At 61.6% G+C, this 20,316-nt stretch overlaps 1 protein-coding gene across 5 annotated transcripts in view; it reads right to left on the bottom strand.

The window, feature by feature from the left end:
* The window catches only part of INPP5A (inositol polyphosphate-5-phosphatase A), a 174,662-nt gene that overhangs the window by 31,736 nt on the left and 122,610 nt on the right, over positions 1-20,316 (bottom strand). For all 5 annotated transcript variants that reach the window (XM_064595491.1, XM_064595490.1, XM_064595492.1 and 2 more), the window contains 3 exons: positions 17,818-17,870; positions 16,170-16,289; positions 4,429-4,513 (listed from right to left, as the gene is read on the bottom strand). In XM_064595491.1, the coding sequence (XP_064451561.1) occupies positions 4,429-4,513; positions 16,170-16,289; positions 17,818-17,870 (258 nt within the window). The remainder of the gene's footprint in view (positions 1-4,428; positions 4,514-16,169; positions 16,290-17,817; positions 17,871-20,316) is intronic.

Below are 20,316 nucleotides of genomic sequence, written 5' to 3'. Positions count from 1 at the left end.
GCCCGCAGGGCCGAGCCGGAGGCCGCGTTAATAATCCGCTTCGTGCCGCACGGCCCATTGGTCGGCACGTGACGACCGTGTCTAACGTGTGCTTTAATTACGGCTCCGGCAGCCAAGTTTGCTCCCAGAACGGTCTTCTCAGCTCTGCTCTGCCAGCTCGCGGGCATCTGTGTGCGTCCGAAACAGGAAGCCGCAGTTCCCAGGGGCCGGGGTCCTCTCCCTCTGCACCAGCGGACCCGGCCCCCTCCCCGCAAGCCGCGACAAGGTCTCCCCGTCCCGCTCGGGCCTGACTGACCCCCACCCGGGAGGCGCCCGCCCCCCTGGCCGCCGGAAGGACAATCACAGCCTGTCCCTCACAGCGGCCGCAGCCGCAAGCCGCTCACTGGCCCCTCATTGTTTCGGAGGCAGATTGAGTTAACCTCTGATGACTCCCGCCAGTGTGCTCGCCGCCCCAGGTCCGGGGAGGCTGACCTTGCGCTCCAGCTGGGGCATCAGCAACCAAACCCAAAGCCGAGTCAGGCAGCGGCTTCTCATGGGAGCACTCCGAGGGAAGAGACCCGCCGGGCGGACGAAGCAACCGTGCGCGTTTGCACAAGTCCCCGTCAGGCAGGAGGCGCGTTCCCATCCCCCTGCTTAGGCCTTCTTACCACACGCAGCCGCGGCACCGTCCAGGGCATCCCTGGTCACCAGCCACGCTGACCTCGGGCAACCCGAAAACCACGTGTGGGCTCCTCCTCCGGAACCAAGGGTCGAGGCCGGCACGGCCTTCTCCCCCCACCCCCAGGACCTGGTCTGCAAGCACTGAATGTGGCTGCCCACAAGCAGCTGTTCCAAAAGGGGTCACTGCTGAGGGCGGTCTGCCTGTCCACCCAGGTGGAGAGGAGGTGGGACAGCGCCAGGCCCAGGCCAGTGGTGGGCAGTGTGGGTCAAGCCCCACGGCCTCCTTCTGACCTGTGTCTTTCCTGGGCCGTGCTGTGGTTTGGAAGGAGAGGTTGGGGGCCCCACTCACCTCCTCAGCACCACGGAGGGGCAGAGAGCACTCTGGGCCCCTGGTGGCGGATGCACAGAGGACGGCCTGCGCTCATCGGGGCCTCCTCCTCCTGGCTGCCCACACCCCAGTGCCCACCTGCCCTGTCCACACTGCCAATCTCACGGACGCCCCCAGACTATGAGAACCAGACAGGACCCCACGGCTCCCAGCCAGGCCTTGCCCACAGGAGACCCCAGCCCAAATCATGCCCTGCTGGCCTCTGGCTGATACTAAGGTCCACAGACACGGCTGCATCCGAAACAGGGCTCTCCTGCAAAAGGCAGGGGCTTCTGAGCACAGGGTCCTGGGAAGCAGATGCTCTGGAGGACGCTGCTCTCAGGTCGCTCTTTTGACTCCCGGGAGGCAGGGAATGGACGGAAAGGCCCTTCAGGAAGAGCAGACTCAAGTGTCCCACCTGCTAGGCAGACCTGGCCCCCACGGCTCTCCTGGCACCCAGGCCATCACCACGGGGGCCGTGCCCCGCGTTCACCCCAGGGCACACGGCAGGCATGCGGGAAACACCCGTGGGACCACTGAGGCAGAGACGCCGGCTTCGAGCAGCCGGCTGGAAAGCGGCAACCAGAATTGGTCTCCAACCCACCCACGGCGTCTGTGAAGCAGAACCACCCACGCAGCCTGCCGAAAACCAACCACAGGCCGTGGTGCAGCAGAGCCCGATGACCCCCGGGACCGCGGCCTTCCATCTAGTAACACCGGGCAGCCTCCCACGGGGGCTCCGGAGACATCGCGACCGTCACAGGGCTGCCCCTGGCACGGGCCAGCTCAGAGGTGAGCAGCTCGGCAGGCGTCCCGCGCGTGCACCTGCAGGGCCCGTCCCCCGAGCCAGCGCGGCCGGGGCGCCCCAGGGGACGCTGAGATGCGCGAGGCTCCACGTAATGAGCGTCTCCACACAGGGCCCCCGAGGACGAGCGTTTCTAACAAGTTCCCATGACACTGTCCCGACAGGAAGCCGTGCCTGACGGTCCCGTCACGGGCTCAGTAGACACTTAATTTGGAAGACAATTAAAAGCAAAGTGAAGTGGGTCAGAGGCCTGGTTGAGGGCCTGGCCCTGAGGGTGGCGGGCCCTGAATCTGCATTCGCCAGGGCCGGACTCAGGGCACCTGGGCTTCCTGAACACCTCTCCTCAACCATCTTCTTGAGCGCCCGACCATGGGTAGCTCAGGCTGACTCCAACTCTCAGGGTTCCCGCAAAATTTCTCATTTTTACAGTTAAAACCCTTTTAAAAGGCCAAGCCAAGCCATTAGCAGATTCTGAGTTTCCAAAAGAGGTGCTTATGCGGTTATTTTAAAATTCGGTAACTGAAGACAGCTTAACTGGCGCCACTGAAATTAGTCACCAGTGAAAGAAATTTGTTCTTTTTCAGTTGAACTCATCTTCAGGTGAACGTTTGCCAAGAAGCGTGTTTACTGTTTAGCGTTCAGTCTTGAGTGCAGGGGAGACGTGTCGTTCTGGTGTTATGGGCTGTCACGGGTTGAAGAGTCCCCCCCAAAATTTGTGTCCACCCAGACCTCAGAACGGGACCTTATTCTGAAGTAGTGTCTTTGTAGATGTAATTAGTTGAGGACCTTGAGATGAAGCCAGGCTGGATTTCAGATGGGCCCCAAGGCAAGGGGACAGCGAGGACGGGGCTAGGAGAGGCCACTTGATGACGACGAGCTGCTGAGAAGCGTTTCCGCTGGTGCTGCCTTCTGTGACCTCCCACACCCTCCCTGTCTACACTGGGAGCCCTCTGTCTCCCCACTACGCGCCCTGGGCCCCCGTGCCTCCCCAGCACCACCACCATGGGGTCTCCTAGCAGAGCAGTCGGCAGGACCTGGATGGATGCGTAGAAATGTTTAAGCTAGAACGTAGCAGTAATGCGTTTATTAACTGACCTCCTCAAAGGAGGGACCACAGAAATGCACAGCTCTTCCCAGTACTTAAAACCGTACTTGGCACCTGATGTCACACAGAGGTGGGAAGGGGCAGACGATGACGCGGGAACGGAGCTTCTCACCATCTGAGCTCCGCAGCCTGACCTCCCTGCATCCCCGCGTCCCCTTGGCTGGAGGTGGGCCAGCCGACTGCCCCGGGTGGGGGATGGGGACAGGACCCCGAGCTCCTGGGCCAGGGCCAGCCAGGCTGACAGAGGACGAGGCTGAGGTCCCAGCACAGGGCCCCGTGGGGTCAAGGAGGAGCAGGCGTATGTGTGCTATCCCACTTCTGAAAATCTGAATCCTATCCTAAGAACAGCATTTCAACAAGACCGACGAGCTCCTGGGCTCGCTGGAGGGCCTGAGATCTGATGGATTCACCCTCCACCCTCCAAGTGAGGAGAGGAAAACTAGCAGAACCAAGCGAAGGATTTCAAAGTCCTGACGGGATTCACTTGTCCGCCCGAAACGCCTGTTGCGGGGTACCCCACGCTCTCCCGGCACGTGGTGCGTGACCACCCATATGCCCCGTGAGCCTGCGCAGTCGGGTGCCATCGGATCGTTACGTGATGGAAGAAGAGAATTTCCGTACATTACTCCTGTCTGTCAGCGTGGAAGTAACATTGTCCCCCTCTCTCCTCCCAGAATCTGGGAGCTCTGGAATGACGGGTAGCCACCCCGCTGACTGTAAGGAACCGCTTCTGCAGAAGACGGACGATGGACGCTGACGGGAAGGTGATGGCTTGGACGGCCCCCAGGTCTCCACCGGGGGCGCCGCGCACCTGGCGTGGGCCGCCGGCCTGTCCGTGCAGGCGTGGTGGCGGGGGCTGGGCTGGGCTCCCCTTTGCTGCAGCTGGTTTTGGGACCGTGGTCACCGCTGCAGGAGTATACCCTGGAGCCTCGGCCCTGAGCCGGAGCCACAGGCCCCCCTTCCCGGCCGCAGCGGTGACGCTCTCAGGTCACATGGCTGGGACGGGGCAGGGCCGAGGCTTTCCATCTGCACCTGTTCTTAGCGGGGCATCCCGCCAGGGGCCCCGCGGGTGCACCCAGGAGACACATGGCCTCCAAGCCCCCGGGGATCGAGCGACATCCACGAATTTTTCAGTGAAAGACGGGTTTCCAGCACTCCCAGTGAGGAAGCTGACGGAGCAGCCCCTCCAGCCACGTCTCCCCACTGGCTTGTCCGCTTTTCAACGGCGGAACCTTCCCAGCAGGACATGGCGTCCCCGCGTGGGCAAAGACCACTTGAGCAGCCGCAGAGGTCTGCGGGACTCTGTCCATTTCTATTTCCAGTAACGGCCCCCCTTTCGACAGTAAAACCTCCTTAGTGGGAACATTTGCCTTAAATACAAGCAGTGAGAAGGGCAGGGCTGAACTTGCCCGGGGGGAGCAGACCCTGCCTCTGCAGCTTTGGTTAAAACCCCGACTGCGGGCTCCCGACGAGGCTGGGAGCGGTGCCTACCTCCACCACGGACTTGGAGTCCAGCCGGAAGTTGAAATCGCCAAACACAAAGTAGGACACGTTCTCGAATCGCTGGTCGATGATTCTGGGAGGAGAGAAGGGGACAACGTTACTGGCGTGCCACTCAGCCTCCCTTCCACCTCGCGCCCCTCGCACGTGCCTTCCACGCACTCCTGAACAGCACAGTGACCATGCCGCACGCCCACCAGACACGCGCAGCTCTCTCCACGCTGACACGTGCGTGCCACCAGGGTGTCCTCACAAGTGGGCCAGTGCAGTGTGGAAACTGCATCTGGTGGGAGGTCCAGCCTGCACGTGGGAAGAACGAGGGCCGGGTAGGGGGCTCTCGCGGGGGCACAGGGTCGGGACACCGGGGAAGGACCGCTGGCCGGGGCCTCCGCCGGGCGCCTCCACGACTCCTCCCAGGCAGGACGTACCCTTGAGCTTGCCCTGCAAGTGTTTATGTATCGGCCCCATTTCCATGTTTCAAAGGCATAAAAGCACAGCAACTGCATCTTTTTTTTTTTTAGCTGAGGCACCGCCTGCTTGGAAACATCTTTTCCACCTATTTTAAATTGACCACAATCCCTCTTCCATTTTTCCACTGAGACACGCACACACGGCAAGAGTGACAGCCCCCGGGTCAGCTAGCAGCCGCCTCACAGACCCCTCTTCCCTCGTGGGAAGGCAGGAAGACCGCTCCCTCCACCCGCCCCAACGTGGCAGCAGCGTGATTAATGACCACTGTTCGCTTCTGGAGGCAAAGCAAGGTGCCGGGTTCTTCCGACCGGAGAGCAGAATGCGGACCACCGCTAACTAGACAACCCGCGGAGCAGAACGTGTACTCGGTGCAGAGGAAGGGACGGTCAGGGAGCAAGGCTTCCACATCACTGCCCGGCCATGGCTCCGCTCACACACTTGCTGGGACAGAGCTGCGAGGCTGCAGGGCACGGGGCGGAGGGCGCATCCCAAACCGTCAGGCAGGCAGAGGCCGGGGCAAAGTCTTAACCAGGTTAACTTGGAAACTTCCATTGGTTACCAAGAAACCTGGTGCATCTCCAATCCACCTGGTAATGCCTCTCTGTGCGAGCAGTGCCTGGGCCAGCCTGGACGTCGTGCTTGGGCACGGTGTCCCCCTGCCTCGGGCGCCGTGTCCCCCTGCCTCGTCCCCCTGCCTCGGGCACCGTGTCCCCCTGCCTCGGGCGCTGTGTCCCCCTGCCTTGTCCCCCTGCCTCGGGCACCGTGTCCCCCTGCCTCGGGCGCTGTGTCCCCCTGCCTCGTCCCCCTGCCTCGGGCGCCGTGTCCCCCTGCCTCCTCCCCCTGCCTCGGGCGCCATGTCCCCCTGCCTAGGGCGCCGTGTCCCTCTGCCTCGTCCCCCTGCCTCGGGCACCGTGTCCCCCTGCCTCGGGCGCCGTGTCCCCCTGCCTCGTCCCCCTGCCTCGGGCACCGTGTCCCCCTGCCTCGGGCGCTGTGTCCCCCTGCCTTGTCCCCCTGCCTCGGGCACCGTGTCCCCCTGCCTCGGGCGCTGTGTCCCCCTGCCTCGTCCCCCTGCCTCGGGCACCGTGTCCCCCTGCCTCGGGCGCCGTGTCCCCCTGCCTGTCCCCCTGCCTCGGGCGCCATGTCCCCCTGCCTAGGGGCTGTGTCCCCCTGCCTCGGGCACTGCTTACCACTGACTTGGTCTCCTCATTTGATTCATTAGCTTGAGAAACAGAAGGACCAAGCAAGGACCACGTGCCACCCTGCCTGGCTCTGCAATGTTCTCCTGGGTCACAGGAGGGGTCTCTGCCGGCGTGGCTGCTGCCCTCCTGGCAGTGAGGGGGGGGTCCGGGAGGCACGTGGGGTCCTGGCGTCCCGATAGAGCTCTCAAATGCCTAACGGCGCCTGTCAACACTCTGTCAACCCGTCCCATCCACGGAAACAAGCTGCATTTCTGCTTGAATCTGCACCCCTCTGCGTCCTCCCTGCCCTCAACACGAGGCCACACGAGGCCACACGTGGCCGCCCGCCTGGTCAGGTACTTGTTGAACCGCATTTTCTGTTCCGACTTATTTCCTGCCTGTTTTCTTTTCAGTTTCTTGCTGCTTTCTTCTTGAATCCCGGAGCCTCCCTAGGAACCGGTGAGAATCCACCGTCTGGTCCGTGGCTGGTGTCTCCAGGCCGTTCATGGGGCCTTCTGCTGTGAGTGAGCTTTTACCCTTGTGCGGGCGGGTGCGTCGTCCCCGAAGACCTGCCCAGCCCCGGGCCGAGGATGGCTCTCCTTCTTCCATCCTCACGTCAGCCTCCAATCCAACTGGAATCACAGTGTGACGTCAGGAACTCAGGGTATCGATTTTCCCGGCGGTCGATTGAAAGCTCCATTTGTTAAACATTCAATCCTCCTCCCAGTCAGTTCGTGGAGCATGAAATTCCCCAAATCACGCGGGCCTTTCTGAGGCCCTGCGTCCTTCTCTGCACACTGTCACCGACCCGCACACCTGTAAGCAGTAAATCTTTCCACAGGGACGCCCTTCCTGCGGACAGTTCCTTCAAAAATGTACCAGCTATTTTCATATTTCTCTCCCATTCTAATCACTGTATCATCTAGTTACATTCCACAAAACATCCTGTTTTCCTTCTTAATTGGAATAACTTTCAACTTATACATGAATTTGAGAACGAAGGACATATTTAACGGATTAGTGCAGACGACCGGCAGTTTCCTTTACTTGTTATAAATTAAACTTTTCTATCGAGGAAATACCGCTCAGGAATAGAAGCGTCAGGGGTGCTGGTGGGGCGCCTGCTGACCCAGCCCACGCGCTCACCAGCGTGCCCAGGACCGCTGCCGCCGCCCCTCCTTCCCTCCCTCGGCCCCGCACGGGACTCCTGTCGGCAAGAAGCCCGCCACCTCTCCTGTCCTGGAGAGACTAAAGCTTCTTCTGCTGTTAAACATCTTCAGAAAAGAAAACTCCTTAGAGAACGTGTGTAGGGCGCCTAGAAAGGTCTCAGGGCGTCCCCACATCAGGACACCTGCAACACGGGCTTCCCGGTCCCCAGCCTCGCGGACGGGGGTGGGGGGCAGGTCAGGTGCACAGCAGACCCAACAGGAAAGAAGGCTGTCCCAGCCCCAGGAACTAAGGGCCCCTCACACGGTCCTGGTGCTGCCGCGGGCAGGCCCTCCTGGGGCCAGGTACACGCGGACAGAATACAATCGTTGGGGTTCAATCACGTTGTTTTTAAGAACCCGAACCAGCACCGTTCACAGCTTATTACAGGGACTGATTTCTGTTTTCTGAGGTCACACAGAGATGCCTGTTGCCCCGAGGGCACTGTCCCCAGGAATTCCCGCATGAGGCGGGTGCCCCAAGGAGGCACAGGGTCCCCTCAGCAAAATGCAATTCTGCGTGTGGTACCGGGAGGTGGCTGCTCTCTGTGCCCGGCTCCGTGATCCCGCCAGAACTGCCCAGCCTCCGGTCTCAGGGCCCCACTGCTACCCCCTCGCCGCCCCTCACCTGCTTCTCCCCAGGCAGCCCAGTCCCGGTGAGGCTCCCTCACCAGAGGCAGAGCCTCCTGGCCAGGCTGGCTCATTGGGCATCGTTCCGCCAAGGCCTGCAGACACAAAGGCCGGGGGGCGCCGTCAAGGTCAAGGGGTCTCTGGGGTCAGAAGGAATGCTGTTCACAGGACGTTTCCAAACGCTCTTCTGCTGCTCACACTGGGCGCTGGCTGGTCACTGGGAGTGGGCGAGCACATGGCGAGCAGGATGTCAGCACCGCGCCTGGGGCCCCGGGGGCCATGCACCCTGGCCCCGTCCCAGCCAGCACGCATGACCTCACGCCTCGCAAGCGCATTTCTCCTTTCTTTCTTTAAAACTTGTTATATTTTTGAGAAAAACTAAACCAAAGCACATTCCGGCTTGCTCTTGCTGAGGGGAGGAGTGCGGTCCTGCTCCCGCCAAGGGTTTTCACGATTCGTCAGCTTCTGTCTGCTAAACAGCACAGAACACGCGCCCTCCTTGAGGAGGCTCCGGAGAACGCGACCGCGGTCAGACTCACGACCCCGCGCTCTCTGCACGTCTGCTCCTGGGGGACTGCAAGCCCGGGGCTTGAGGGAAACTGTGACCGCAGAAACGTGACGCGGAGATCCATGTGTGCTGTGTACTTGGCGTACAGACGTGTTCTGTACGTGTAGATGCTGCACACGTGTGTGTGGAGTCCGCTTCTTACCAAGGATTCCTCCCCCGTCCCCGCAGCCTTAGGAGACTAATCCGAGCAGGGAAGACGGTCCCCACGTGCCCGTGGACCCCCAGCCGTCTGTGAGCCGATACCGTCCCGTTACGTCTCTGCCCGAAGAAGCACAATCTGCCCTGTACGAGGCGCTGGAAACCACCGTCAGGCCCCGCACTGGGCAAGGCAAGCACTTCCCGTGTTCTGGGATCAGTGAACGTTCAGAAGGCGTGTGAAGCCACTGGAGTCACCAGGCCGTTCTGGGTCCAGGACGCGTGGAGGCCATGGCGGGAGCAACAACTGCCCACGGACAGACGGGACGACAGGAACGAAGGAAGTCAGATCCGAGCCTGGGGGTGCAGCGTGTGGGAGAAGAGCGTCGCGGGACAGCAGAGACCCCGGGCTCACGCGCACAGGGCCTCCGGGGGGGCGGGCGCTAGACGCGGGCCGTCCAGGTCCTCATGGGGCTCAAGGCACGGGGCTGAGCCGACAACGGTCCCGGCCTGAGGGGACGGACGCTGAAGCAGAGGGATGCAGGCAGCTGGTGCCCTGGGAATGGACCGTGGAAGCAAACAACCGTCGGCTCATCAAATGGCAGAGTGCATCGGGAGGTAAGTCCCTTCCTCAAAACCCAACAAACTTCCGATTTAATATCTGCCTGAACAAACTCCGAAAAGCTCCAGGGCATCTATGAGAGGAAACGCTCGCTTCCTAAGGCCCTCCTGGATGGCGGGGCCTTTCCCGCCCCCACGGCACACAGGACGCCCTGGCCACGCCGGTCCTGCCCCCGGGGGAGCCGCGCGGACGATAGGGATTCTGTCAGCAGGGCTGGATTCTTGTAATACTATCATTAAAAACCTAAACTATATCACATTTCCATGCCCAGCTCCTTTTGATGTAATGGCCCGCACTCATCAATAACCACCATCTCCAAAGGTCGCGTGGTGGCGCAAGATGGACGGGCTGTCACGGCCGCAGCAATCACCTGAGTGCCAGGCCCGCGGCCCTCACAGCACTCACTTTTAATTTCAATACAGTGCCATTTGGGCCAAGAGAAAAAAGTTGTTTTAAAATTAATTACCTTGTCAGACGCTATTATGATTAAAACGTAGGCCCACATCAATATCATGTGCCTAATTCAAAAACAGAATTACAAGAAAAGCCATAAAAATCAATTTTTTAGGCCTTGGAAACAGAGTCTCGTTCTGTTTTGACAGGCGATTTCATTATGTGACAGGCCACGCGGACACATGCGCAGGAAGGGGCCGCGCACTCATGTCTCGAGGACAAGTGACGCCCACCCTCCCAGGATGGAGACGTTGTTCCCTGAAGGGAGTCGTGACTTCAACTGTCGGACACCACAGCGTTCCTGGCTGGTGACCTCGGCCCACGTGGCACAGGAAGCGCCAAGGCTGCGCAGACTGCATGCCGCCCCGAGAGCCTGGTGTGCGGAGAGCAGGCGGGACGCCGTCGAGCGCTCCGGCAGGTCCACCAGCCCAGGATCGCTGCCTTCCCTTCGCCTTCCTCTGAATCACGGCCCAGGCGGATTCACGCACGAGTGCGAGGTGACCGGCGTCGGCTCCCGTCCCTTGGAGACAGCAGGGACACCGGCTCTGCGCACGCGGCTGCGTCGCGACACCACCAGCAGACGAGACCACGGACACCGGGCAGAGCACCTGTGGTTTCGGCCCCACATCCACGCTGCTCTGAGACCATCTCTTCCCCTCCCGAGCAGCGGACGGAGGCTCTTCCATGACCTCGCTTTTCACTCTGCCCCAGGGCGCGTGGGGCGCGTGTGGGGCTGGCAGCCCCCACGAGGACAGTCACCTGGGCGGGACGCCTGCCAGCACCAGGGAGCCCAGGGAGGGTGGTCTGTGCACAACGTGGCGGAGGCGGAGACAGGGAAAGCACACAGGGAGCAATCTGTCCGAAGGGCCCGGGCCAGCGTCGGGCAGGCACAGACACCTGACTGTCCCTTTGGCGTCGGCAACGTCCCCACAAGCCGCCTGAGGGGCCTCAGTGACAGCCCGCCGACCGGCCCGCTGTGAGCGCTCAGGGCGCAACGCACTCCCCAGGGCATCTCGCAGGCCCAGTGCACGGAGGGTGTGACACCTGAGGGGCCCGAGGCGGGAGCTCCGTGGGGCGGCACTGGGCTGCCGTGGCAGCCGTGGAAAGCACCCCTCGGACCGTGGGAAGTGTGTGCTGGGACCTCGGTGCGTCCCTGGCTCGAGGGCAGCTTGCTGCTGGTGCTGGGGAGCCCCAGGGGGCACATGAACCCTCAGCCACAGGCGCGGGGTCCACCGGAGTGGCCACAGCACAACGTGGTGGCACGAGGCTGGGCAAAGCTCTAGTTGGTGACACTGGAATCACAAAGTCCGCGGTTTCCCACAATCTCCCCCGTAAACTCTTGCCACGTTTCCAAAATTTGCCTCTGTCCTCACAGCTGGAGGCCTGAGCCAGCTGTTGGCACAAGGCCGTGAGGCCCTGCTGTGCCAAGAGTGTCTGTCCCCAGACTCTCAGGTCGAGGCCCCGACCCCCGTGCGGTGGGCCACGGGCCAGTCCCACCACTGGGAGCAATGGAGGTGAGATGGCGTCCGAAGGGTGCGGTGCCCTCCGCCTCGTGCAGACAGTGACCGGGCGGCCGTGGGCATGCCAGGTGGTGGCTTCTCAGCAGGACCCAGCGAGCTGGCACGGGATCTCGAGCCTCGAGCAATCGGTGTGTGCTGTGTGAGCCACGGGTCTGTGGCACTTTGCACGGCGAGGTGACAAGACAACCCGAGCCCGTGGGGGCTGCGAGCAGCCCCCGCCCGGGGCCTCAGTGTCTCTGTCGTGCACTGTGACGGGGCTCCTCACGCCGGATTTCCCAGCGACCGAGTCCCTGCTCCTGCCACCACCGTCCTCCAGCAGAAGTATGTGCGGGGCAGGGCATGCGGTGGCAGCTCCCCCGTGAGCTCCAGGCTGTGGCTGGTGCGCAGGCTCCTGGCACCAGTCCCTGGTCTCGCCCTGTAAACAGCGTTAAGATAGTAAACTCTGAGAACTACTCTCAGGCCACTCAGATGCCACCACGAACCATGTGGACACAGAAGACCCGCGAGCGTCAGGCAGAAGAGACGAGAAGCGGAGCCTCGGAAAGCTGAGCGTGCCTTTAAAACCTTTGCTCCCAGTGAGCGCAGGGAACACGTGGAAATGCGCACCATCTGAGTTCCCTGGGCCGGCGTGAGCAGGGATGCTGGCCAGGCCGAGGACGCCGGTGGGCTGCCTGGTTGGAGTGCAGAGTGGCCGGACCACAGCTCGTGACATTGTCCTGTTGGTGAAACACAAGAACAAGCCAAACACCAACCAAGCAGTGGTCGAGCACAAAGCTGGCCAAGACATGGCGTGCCGAGGCCGACGCTGAAGCTGTGGACGGAGGCACCTGGCAGGAGGCCCCGCAGCGACGCCTGGGAACATCAGCCGGTGCCTGCGGACGCTCCCACGTGCACGCTGCAGACAGAGACCTGCCCGTGGCGTAGACAGGACATATGGCCAGGGGTGGCAGCAGCCGCCTGAGCGTAGGGAAAGGAGAGCGGGCTCGAGCGCACTGTTTCACTTCCTAACAGAAGGACACAGGAGACGACCACGGACACACGGACGTGACCGAGCCGACCACAGGGCACACCCGTCATCACAGTCATCTACCCTTTCTGGATGCTTCACCTGGTTTTCAATGAAATAAAGTGGAGACTGTATCACAGACGGGGTCCGTCATCTGAGACGCATGGAATAATGAGCTCGTTTGTTGGGACTGCAGCTGGACTCCATGCGTCCTCACTGGGCGCGCTCCTACCTGGCGCTGGGAACACGGGGGGCCCAGAGCCCGCAGGCCGAGCAGGGTCGAGCGCGCCGGCCTGTGCGGCCCCGGACCCCACACCACATCAGCACACACGACAACGGCGACCTCAGCCTCCGGGCGGACGGATGCCCGAGGGGACATGTGTACGTCCTGCTGCCCGCGGGCACTCAGAGCAGGAAACACGGTGGCAAGAAGCAGCTCTGCGGCTGGCCACGCGGAGGGAGTGTCCCGAATGACCCCGGTCTTCAGCGCTGTGCTCGCCTTTGCCTGGAGACGCAGCGGCTTTTCTTCCGCCCGCTGAACAGCCAGGCGAGTTCTGGGAACGGGCTGAAGAGAAACGTTTAGGTTGGAGGGTCTTTGAGCAGTTGACAGCTGACTGATGGCCGCCCGGGAGGCCACAGAGCAGAGCGGTGCGGCGGGGCGCGTCACATCGCCTCTCCCTGGGAAACTAATTGCTCCCGATTGTTCCGAGCAACATTATTTTTCTGGCAATCATTTCCTTTGAATGCCCAAAATGAGCATGAAACAGCTCTTTTGCCCGGACATAAAAGTTAAATGTCCCAATGTTGATCAAATTAACTTGAGCGCCGGGACAATGGACTGTATTTCTGAGAAAATAATGGGGGGACAACGGGGCGCTTCATGCCAGGATTTCACAGTTGTAATGTAGAATGTTCTGTTGAACTAGGCCAGGCCACGTTTCAAAGGGGAGACAGAAGAGCCCTGTCACTTGTGGAAAAAAATCTCATTTCACGGCGGAAAGCTTGGGAAGCCGTCAGGAAGTTCTGGTGCTGGCGGCTCAGGAAGGATGGTGCTCCACGGCCTCCGCTCGTTTAATCCGCAGAACGCACCCCAGGGGCTCAACTGTGCACACAGAGGGGCAAGCGCTCCCGCGGGAGGACAGGTCCCCAGGTGCACGCAGAGGCCCCCGCACCGCCTGCCTCCCAGCCTCCCAGCCTGACACTCTTTGTTAATCACGGATGAAAAGCAAAATATTCATGAACTGCACAAAAAACGTTAAGATTATTATTTGTAATAAAACCCAGAGGGCCCGCGGGCTGCGCTTTATTGACACTGAGGACCTCATCGTCCGACGTCTCGGACAGGAGCCCTTTCCAGGTGAGCCCAGGCTGGGGTCAGCGTCCACACAGGCCACATCCTGCACGAGGCGCGCCGTGGCACTCACAGTCCACACTGCTGGGGGGTCAAACACTTGTGAAGTTTGCACACTGCAGAGTTTGTCTCTCGGGTTTCTGTAAACTAAGTTTCTATTCTGGAACAATCTTAGGTTTACAGAGAAGTTGCCCATGTGGCACTGGGGGCCTCTGGGTTTTAACGGGGGCTTCCGGCCTCCAGTGCCGGGGGACGGGGACGCCAGGCTGCTGGGGTCTGACGCCACGGGGAGATGAAGCTGGGACCGGGCAGGCTCCCCTCTCAGGAGCCTCCTTGCTGTCTCCCTGCGTCCCCACAGAGCACGGCGGACAATGCTCCCCGAGGTTCCCAACGCTGTGAATGGGGCACTGTTGGTGGCAGCGTCCATTCAAAGGGCCAGCGTGGCATTGTCCTCCCGATCGGCAGAGCAGAATGCAGTCTGCTGGTGGCTGCCAAAAGGTTAGCCGCCCCGATGAAAGGACAGCCCGTTATTCTCCGCTCCTACAGAGCTGCCCTTTGTGCTGGGCGGCCCAGCCCTGCACGGTGGAGGTCCGGATCTGCGGCTGGCTGAGCTCCCCACAGAAGCGATTCATGGGAATGCAAAGTCGCAAAAGAGGGCCCCGAAACCCAGAGGCTGCTTTCCCGAAGGCTGTGGAGGAACGACAGCGGGGCCATGACATGCCGTAATGGCAAACCCCACCGACAGCCTGACTACAGTCACCGAGACCGGACTGTTCAGGGCTGTGTCCTGGCCCCAGACTCCACGGGAGGTCCCGGCGAGCGGGGCAGCCCACACAGAACCCGTCAGGCCGCAAGACCCACACAGGCTGCGGCTTGGAGCAGGTCCTGGCTCCCGGGACATGGGCTCGCTGGCCCGCCCACAGCACCCCAGCCAGGCAGCTCAGTGTGGGGAGCCAGCCCACGGCCCCCTCGAGGTGAGCCCTCTCCAGAGGGCCCTCCCTCACACGTCCCTGTCTTCCTGGCCCCCTCCAGCTGGACGGCCAGGCCAGCGCCCACCTGAGGGTTTCCACCTGCACCGACGTGGCGCAGAGGAGGCCTGCATGTTGGGGGCCCTCCAGAGTGGGCGTGGCTGAGAACAGGATGCGGGGAGCCCCACCACGGGTGGCCACGGGCCGGCATGCTGGGATGCAGCACCAGGACCCACCCAGTGTGCCCAGACCTCAGGCTGGCTCAGGCCTCTACAGCCCTCCAGTACCCAGGCACCAGTCCCACCTCTGAGCCCCATTCAGCCCGGGCCTGGGAGGCCAGGGGAGGCCCCTGAAGAGCAGCCACCCAGAACCCGTTCTGGGCTGAGGTCCAAAGCCCTCAGTGTGCAGGAGCAACAGATGCAACCAAGCCGCGTCTCACACTCACGGTTCCTCCGTGTGGACCTGGCAGGAGGCAGCGGGAGCCCTAGAGGTGAACCGGTGGCCACCGTCCCACATCAGACAGCACAAGGACAAAAGCCAACTCCCTGTCCAGAGCGCGTCCCTACTGAGCCCCGTAAGCAATCCAGAGGGATCGTGCATGGGGTGGGTGAGGCCCCATGCAGGTCGGGGCCAGGGCTGAGCTCGGGGCAGGGTGGAGCGGTGCTGGGTGCAGGCGGGAGGGTCAAAGGTCAGAGTCTAAGTCCTTGGCACAGGGGCAGAGGTGGGGTGGGGCAGGGCCCCCGGGGAAAATTTGAGATTGCTTGGGCAGAAACGGGGAGACCCCATCCGGGAGTGATAGCTCCCCCAGGGCCAAGTGGGTCGCTGATGTCCCTCAGGCCATGCAAGCTGGCAGGGGAAGGCTTGATCTGAGGACCGGGCAGAACCAGACAGCCCCATGGACTCGGGCGCCGAGGCTCCAACTAAGCAAAGGTTCATCTGCAAACCAAGAGAGATGCTGATGCTGGTCCAGGACCAAACATACCCTGTTGTTAATCACGGTATGAGGGGCTGCCTTTCTTTCCCAGATGCCCCCCAGCCCTGACCCTGGGGAAGGTCACACAGCGTGGTCTTGGATGGGTGGCAGGCCTCGTGGGGTCCAGGGTAGGAGGTCCTGAACACCGGCCAAGAGGGAGCTCAAGGAGCAGAGGAGTGAGGACAGGCTGGCTGGAGCCTGGGCAGGAGGGGCACAAGACCACCGGGACCCCCGCCCCCAGGCCCTGGGCTGCAGAGAGACAGAGCCAGGAGAGCTGAGCTCGCGCACCCACGGCTGCTCCCAGGTGCCGCCACACCGAGCCCAGCAGCACCATGGGAAGGCTCGCCTGTGGCCAGCAGAACGTGCGCTCCAGCCTCTCCGAGCTCCTGGCTGAAATGCTGACGCTTCAGCGGACGTCTCCGTACGCTCGCCTGGCTTCCCCACAACATGGGAGGGAGTCAGGCCCCCCGACCTTCGGGTCTGTCCAGCAAAGGCTGCTCAAGCCTTGGGACCAGGGCTGGGATTTGGGGCAACATTTGCAAATTTTGTGTTTTGGCCAATAGGAAAACAACAGACGTGGACGAGTGGCCTAAGAGAGAGAGCCCGACCTTGGAGGAGGTGGGGCGGGAGGGGCCGCACGCGCAGCACCCACCTGTCGAGCACGTAGCCCAGGGCCTTATGCCGGATCCCCGAGTACACCGAAGGGCTTGTCTCCCAGGCGACCAAATTGGAAGCATCATGAAAAAGATGGATGTTGACCAAGTCAAAGGCACTGCAGGGACAGAAGGAGACACGGTGACAGATGGCTGGCGTTGCGGGGCACCAGCTCCCCGGGGCGATGTGGGGCCAGGGCCCGAGGGTCACAGTGGGCAGCGCCGCCTGCGCCCACTCCTGTCCCCCTCGGCTGCTCCAGGCCCACCCAGAGCACGTCCCCTGCCTGGTCAGAGGGGGACACAGGTGACCTCGGGGTCAGCTCTTAAATACGTCCGACCAACTGAGAAGGGCTGTTTCCTGCCAAAGAAAGAGATGTGACCTGATTGCAGGAACTCTCCTCAACCAGGAGGAAGGAAGAGGAAGGAGGAGGAGAATGGGAGGGAGGGACAGAGGAGGGGGTGGGGGGACGAGAGAGAAGGAGGGAGGAGGGAGGAGAAAGACAGGAAGCAGCAGGAGGAGACAGCAGACTCCGGGGCCTGGACCCCGTCACGGGCAGCTGGGGGTGTGGCCCGATGCCCCCAGAGCCCATCGGCTGCTCCCCATGGGGCCGTGACACCAGAGGAGGGGCACGAGGCGGTTCCTTCCACTCGGGAGAAGCCCCCAAGCTCACAACCCCTCAGGGAGGCCCCGCGGCAGGGAATCCGCTCGGCAGGGACGTGCACGATAAGGCCAGAATTCGGCCGGCAGCCCTCCCACCCCACAGAGAGCTCCTGGGCGTCACCGCAGACGTGTCCCCTCACAAGGTCGGTCGTCACAGTGCCAGGACCGCGAGGCCGAGGACCTTGTGAAACGCGTGTGCCAAGCTCACGACCGTCCCCCCGGTGGCAGGAGGGCAACGGAAGCAAATCCTCTCAGCCACACGGCGACCCGAGGACCCTCCCTGGCGCCCACGCTGCGGTGGCCAGCGAGGCATGAGCGCGGGCAAAGGGCACTGGCCGGATTCTGTTGGAGAGTCTGCAGCTCCTCCCCCCCTGGCCCGGGCAGAGCCGCCCGAAGGCCACAGGGAGGGCACTGTGCCAACCGCAGGGGCGGCTGAGGGCCTGCCCGGGATGGGACACCCGGCAGGCACTCACTCAGCGCCCCCACCCCTGGCCGGACGTGCCCTCAGCTGACAGAAGGCCTTCCCACGGCCACTGACGGGACGCATGCGGCTCTAGGACCCTAAAACCCGTGGTCCCAGGGAGCTCAGGGGAGGAGAGCAGGTGCGAGAATCTGAGGATTCCACTGAGGCAGCAAGGGCCGCCCCAGACGGAGAGCCAGCCCACAGGCAGGCCAGGCCCGAGGGTCGACTTGGGGAGGGTCTGCCAGCCCTGTGCTCGGTGTCCACTGCGGCTGACCGTGGCCTGCGGAGGGTTGCCTGGGTGGCACTCGGACGCCTGTGCCCATGGGAGGAGGCGGTGGGGCCTGAGTTGTGCCTGAGCTGGGACCCCAGGCAACAGGACGGTGTCACACGGAGTCTCCGAAAACAAAGCGGGCCGAAGACTGGTGGGCAGCTTATGACTGGACGTGCGGCCACACCACACAAAAGCCAGGGAAAACGTTCCGAAGTTTACGAAGCAAGGTGACAGTCGCCACGATAAACGTACCAGTCTGCAACGCACCATCTTGTCCGCACGAAGCCTTTTCTCGACCATTTGCACTGAAAAACAAACAGGTTGCGCAGATGAGCCAGCTTAAAAGAGGAAGGGGACAGACACCCAGGACGCTTTCAATCAGGAAGAGCAACGCTCATCCTTCCGCCGAAGGCCTTCTGCTCACAACCCAAGTGTGCGCCTCGTAAGCGTCCCACACGAAGCTCGCCAGGGCGCCTCACGCTCAGCGCCCGGAAAAGGTAGGCAACGGCGCGGTCAGCGATACCTTCTGGGTGAGGATGCCCCGGCTGAGCAGAGGCCTGCACGTGCCTGCCAAGGCCCTGCCTGGAGCTGTCCACTAGCGGGGACATGCTGGGCCCTGGCGGACGAGAGCCTGTCAGCAGGGAAGGGCGTTGGACCAAAGAAACCCGCTCTTTATTTCTGCTACACTTGCCCGAAGAACAGCCTGTGTTCTAGAAGCTGGGAGGAGGGTCCCTGGCTTCCCACACTCCTCTTGCTGGTTGAAGGGGACGTGAGGGGCAGGACGCCACACGCGCACCCTTTCCAGGGCTGCTTCGCTAGCAGGGGAGAGACCCGCCGTGCTGACACGTCCCTCATCCAGTGCAGGTGACCGGCTTGTCCCGTGTGCTCACACCGGCGGGGAAGGGGTGCTGCACTGCGTCTCGCTGCCCCACACACGAGCCATGCCCAGCAGGGCCATCGAGCACGGCAGATGGTCTGTGGTGTCTGGATTTATTCCATTTCAGTAGCCACGCTGGACGGGGCAGCTCACAGCCCAGGCAGTGGGAGTGGGGCTCCTGCTCACATGCCCCGCAAGCCCCAGGAGGCACTGGGGAGACCTCCCCGAACCCCCAGTTTTCAAACACTTCAGAAAGCTGGACAGACATGTGCAGTCCCCCCCGAGCCCCGGGGGCATGTCCCTCCGCTGTGCCGGCAGGAGCAGCTCGGGGGACGGAGGGGGAGGACGGGAGGATGGCCGTGGTGACGCACGTGTCCTCGGGGGCCTGGGCTCGCGGTGCCCGTGGTAACCATGTGGATCCAGGGTGGAGCGCTGACAGAAAGTGCTCCCTGGGGGAGTCCAGAATCACAGGGGCTCTAGACACTTACCTAATGCGAATAATTCAGCGGCTAAAACCCCTGCTTGACCCCACATCCCCCTCAGGCCCTGTCCCCCTGTTGTTTCCCTCCTGACCAGCTTCACAAGGTGTCCGGCTTGGTTCCTATGGTGACACCCTGCTTGGGGGGGGGGTGCTGTCTTCAAGGTCACCACAACCTCCAGGTGCAAACGCCGCAGCTCTGGAGCCTCCCGCTGCCAAGTGTCCACCACGCACCCGCCCCCGCTGCCACCAAGCTCACCAGGCTGAGCCAAACGCCCACTGACTGGCCCTGACCTAGGTTTTCTCTCGTCTCACGCACAGTCGCTGACGCTCTGCCAGCGCCAGTCTTTGCTCTCCCCACGCAGCCACAGGACCCGGGGTGCGTGTGCGAGGAGAGGACAGGGCGCCCTCCCTGCTTCCACAAGAGCAGCATGGCCGGGACAGATGCTCGACGTGAGACCCCACGCCCCAGCCCGGTGCCAAGCCGTGCTGCCGAGACCCAAGCTGAATTTGACCCGACCACCTCGGATCTCACGTCCATTAAAATTGGAAGGCATTTGTGAATTTAATATAATTAACCAAGAATTAATGATTGTTCTCAATTGTCAATTACGTGTTAAGTAAGGTCTCTCTGCATACGGACACCGCACACGTATCTTCAATAACTGTGCACGCGTGTATCTTTTTTTAGACATTGAAACTGTCCACAGTAATGGGGAATTTTTAACATTATTAACAGAATACGTACATAAAGCATGAGTTAATTTGTTACTTTTTTATATAATATAGATTTGTAATAATTGTAATTTTAGGATTCTAACTAGATTTAAGATTTTTAACTATATTGCAAATAAACCTCAAAAAAGCTTAACAATGTAACATTATTACACCCAAATATTTTAACTAAACGTTTGTAGAAAATACGTTACTTCTGAAGTAAGTTCATCATTATAATTACAAATGTGTTTAGGCTGCATTTCCAAGTAATTCCCAGGATGAAAAAGTGGGGCTAGAGCCTGGGACATCCTGACATGTGGGAGCCTGGGCTCCGCAGGGAATCGCGTGTCCTCGGGCGGCACTGGGCTGCACCAGGGGTCCTTCCAGAAACCGCCTTCCTCACCCCTGGTGTGCCCCCCGTCCTTCTACCCGAGGGCTGGGCAGGTGGTCATGACAAGCACGCCAGATTCAGGGTGCAGCACCAGGGCTGAACACGGTCACCTGCCCGAGACCACCGGCTCCTTGCAGAAGGAACCAGAACTGGAATTTCCCTCAGCCCCTTGTCGGGACCGTCCCTTCCCTACTGTGGCTGAGCCCTGACCCAGGGACGCTCACCTGGGCCACGCTGGGACAGGGCAGGGCCAGGAACACATCCCAATCATCAGAAGGGCAAGTGCCT

The sequence above is a fragment of the Mirounga angustirostris genome, unplaced genomic scaffold, assembly GCF_029215605.1.
Source record: "Mirounga angustirostris isolate CCGP_5_RB_7025 unplaced genomic scaffold, mMirAng1.0.hap1 SCAF_6, whole genome shotgun sequence".
NCBI lineage: Eukaryota > Metazoa > Chordata > Mammalia > Carnivora > Phocidae > Mirounga > Mirounga angustirostris.
The sequence above is the reverse complement of the archived record's forward strand: the minus strand, read 5'-3'. Positions and strand labels throughout refer to the sequence as shown.